Source organism: Carlito syrichta, unplaced genomic scaffold (assembly GCF_000164805.1).
Source record: "Carlito syrichta isolate Samal-C Ts95f unplaced genomic scaffold, Tarsius_syrichta-2.0.1 Scaffold303013, whole genome shotgun sequence".
NCBI lineage: Eukaryota > Metazoa > Chordata > Mammalia > Primates > Tarsiidae > Carlito > Carlito syrichta.
The window spans coordinates 114,287-116,060 of NW_007247109.1; the positions used below are offsets into that span (position 1 = coordinate 114,287).

Consider the following 1,774-nt stretch of genomic DNA (forward strand, 5'->3'; position numbering starts at 1 on the left):
TCTCGCCAAGTTGCCCAGGTGGGTCTCGAACCCGCGGGCTCAGGCAATCCACTCACCTTGCAAGGCACGGGGTTACAGGCTGAGCCACCGAGCCCGGCTTGTTTTTCCTAATTTAAACAATTGTAGTGAGTCTATTCTATCAGGTTCCCAGCCCACCCCGCCGATCACAATCCAGAACCCAGAGTGCAGGTTCAGCCCTGAGGATGTCGCTTCTTCTCCCTCTCTGCATTTGTTTTCGTCTTTCATTCCTTGGGAGTGTGGCAGCACCAGTCATGTAGACAGCATGTGATTTAAAAGCTTTTCCTGTGCCATTTGAGAGAATGAAACTTTTTCCCAGAAGATAATGTACCCATTAAAAATAGTAAGCCTGCTGGCAAGGTTATTTGTATAGCACTTTATATTTGCAAAGTACTCTATATTAATTTCTATCAGTAATCAAATTATTAACAGAGTACAGGGAGCCATTTCCCCCTTTTAAAATCAGTTTTGAAGCCAGAGACACAAGAATGTGTTCAGGATTTCTTATTAGATTGATCTATCATCATGCCTGTCACCCAAATATTTCAAAGCATTTTGCAGAATGAAGCTGAGATTCCTTGCACAGTGGGGCCCTGTGAGCAACCAAGGTGTGAGGTGGCTCCTGTTCCCAGGTGTTCCTGGAGAGGAAGGTCTTAGAACTTAGCAGTCTGGCCTTCAAGGTGGCTCCGGGGCTCCCTCCCCGTGTCCCTGGTGCTGAGGCTGACCACCCCATGTCTCCTACAGTGGCCGACATCCCCGGCCTTGTCCGCGGTGCCCACCAGAACCGGGGCCTGGGCCTGGCTTTCCTCCGCCATATTGAGCGCTGCCGCCTCCTGCTGTTTGTACTGGACCTGTGCCTGCCGGAGCCGTGGACACAGCTTGAGGACTTGAAGTTTGAGCTGGAAAAGTACCAGGAGGGCCTGTCGGAGAGACCCCATGCCATTGTTGGCAACAAGATTGACCTCCCACAGGCCCGAGCCCACCTATCCCAGCTCCAGGCCCGCTTGGGGTACGAGGTCATTGCACTGTCGGCGGTGACTGGGGAGAACCTGGAACTGCTGCTGGAGCGCCTGAAGGAGCTGCATGACGCCGACGCACAGGCCGAACTGGGCCGGGGCCACCAGCCTCTCAGGTGGTAGTGGGCGTGGCCCGAGCAGACCTGACTGTGAGGTGGCCGGGCCTCGTCTAAAGGAAGGTGCCTTGGAAACATTGGAGTGCCACACCTGGCTGCATCATCTTGGCCTCCAGGTGCCCCACCTCTGGCCTGGGGTTCCCTTGGGTGATGGAACATTCCGTACTACCCGACCCCACTTGTGCCCAGTGTTTCTGCACTTGCCAGTGTGCTGACTCATTTGTACTCATTAACACCCCGATTAGGGTGATGGGTCTGCTGCTGATGGGTACTGTCTGGTTCCCCCACATGGTGGCCTCATGGGTGAGCTTGGAAAGGCGCTGCACCTGCATGTCTTCATGGCCTGCCGCAGGGGCCACACTCTGGATTCCAAGGGGACCAGGCTATCCAGCTACCCAGCAACCCTAGGCACCACGGACCCAAGACTGGCCTCTCAGGGGCTGCTCTGCTGCATGAGGGTGGGATCAGGGAGCAGGGACGGCCACCCCACCCCTCCAGTGTCAGCATCTAGGAAGAGCTGAGGCCAGCTCCTTCCTGTTTCCAGAACTGCACTCTACTCTGGAATCTGGGTACTGGGAGGCCTGGGCTTCACGACTGAATGCTTCTAATATTTGATGCAGGTCA

General features: G+C 55.1%; 1 protein-coding gene across 1 annotated transcript in view; it reads left to right on the plus strand.

Annotated features, from left to right (window-relative positions):
- Positions 1 to 1,774, plus strand: part of MTG2 (mitochondrial ribosome associated GTPase 2) — a 15,123-nt gene extending 13,349 nt beyond the window's left edge. The window contains exon 7 of the mRNA XM_008057439.1: positions 763 to 1,774. Coding sequence (XP_008055630.1) covers positions 763 to 1,157 — 395 coding nt within the window. The 3' untranslated portion in view covers positions 1,158 to 1,774. The remainder of the gene's footprint in view (positions 1 to 762) is intronic.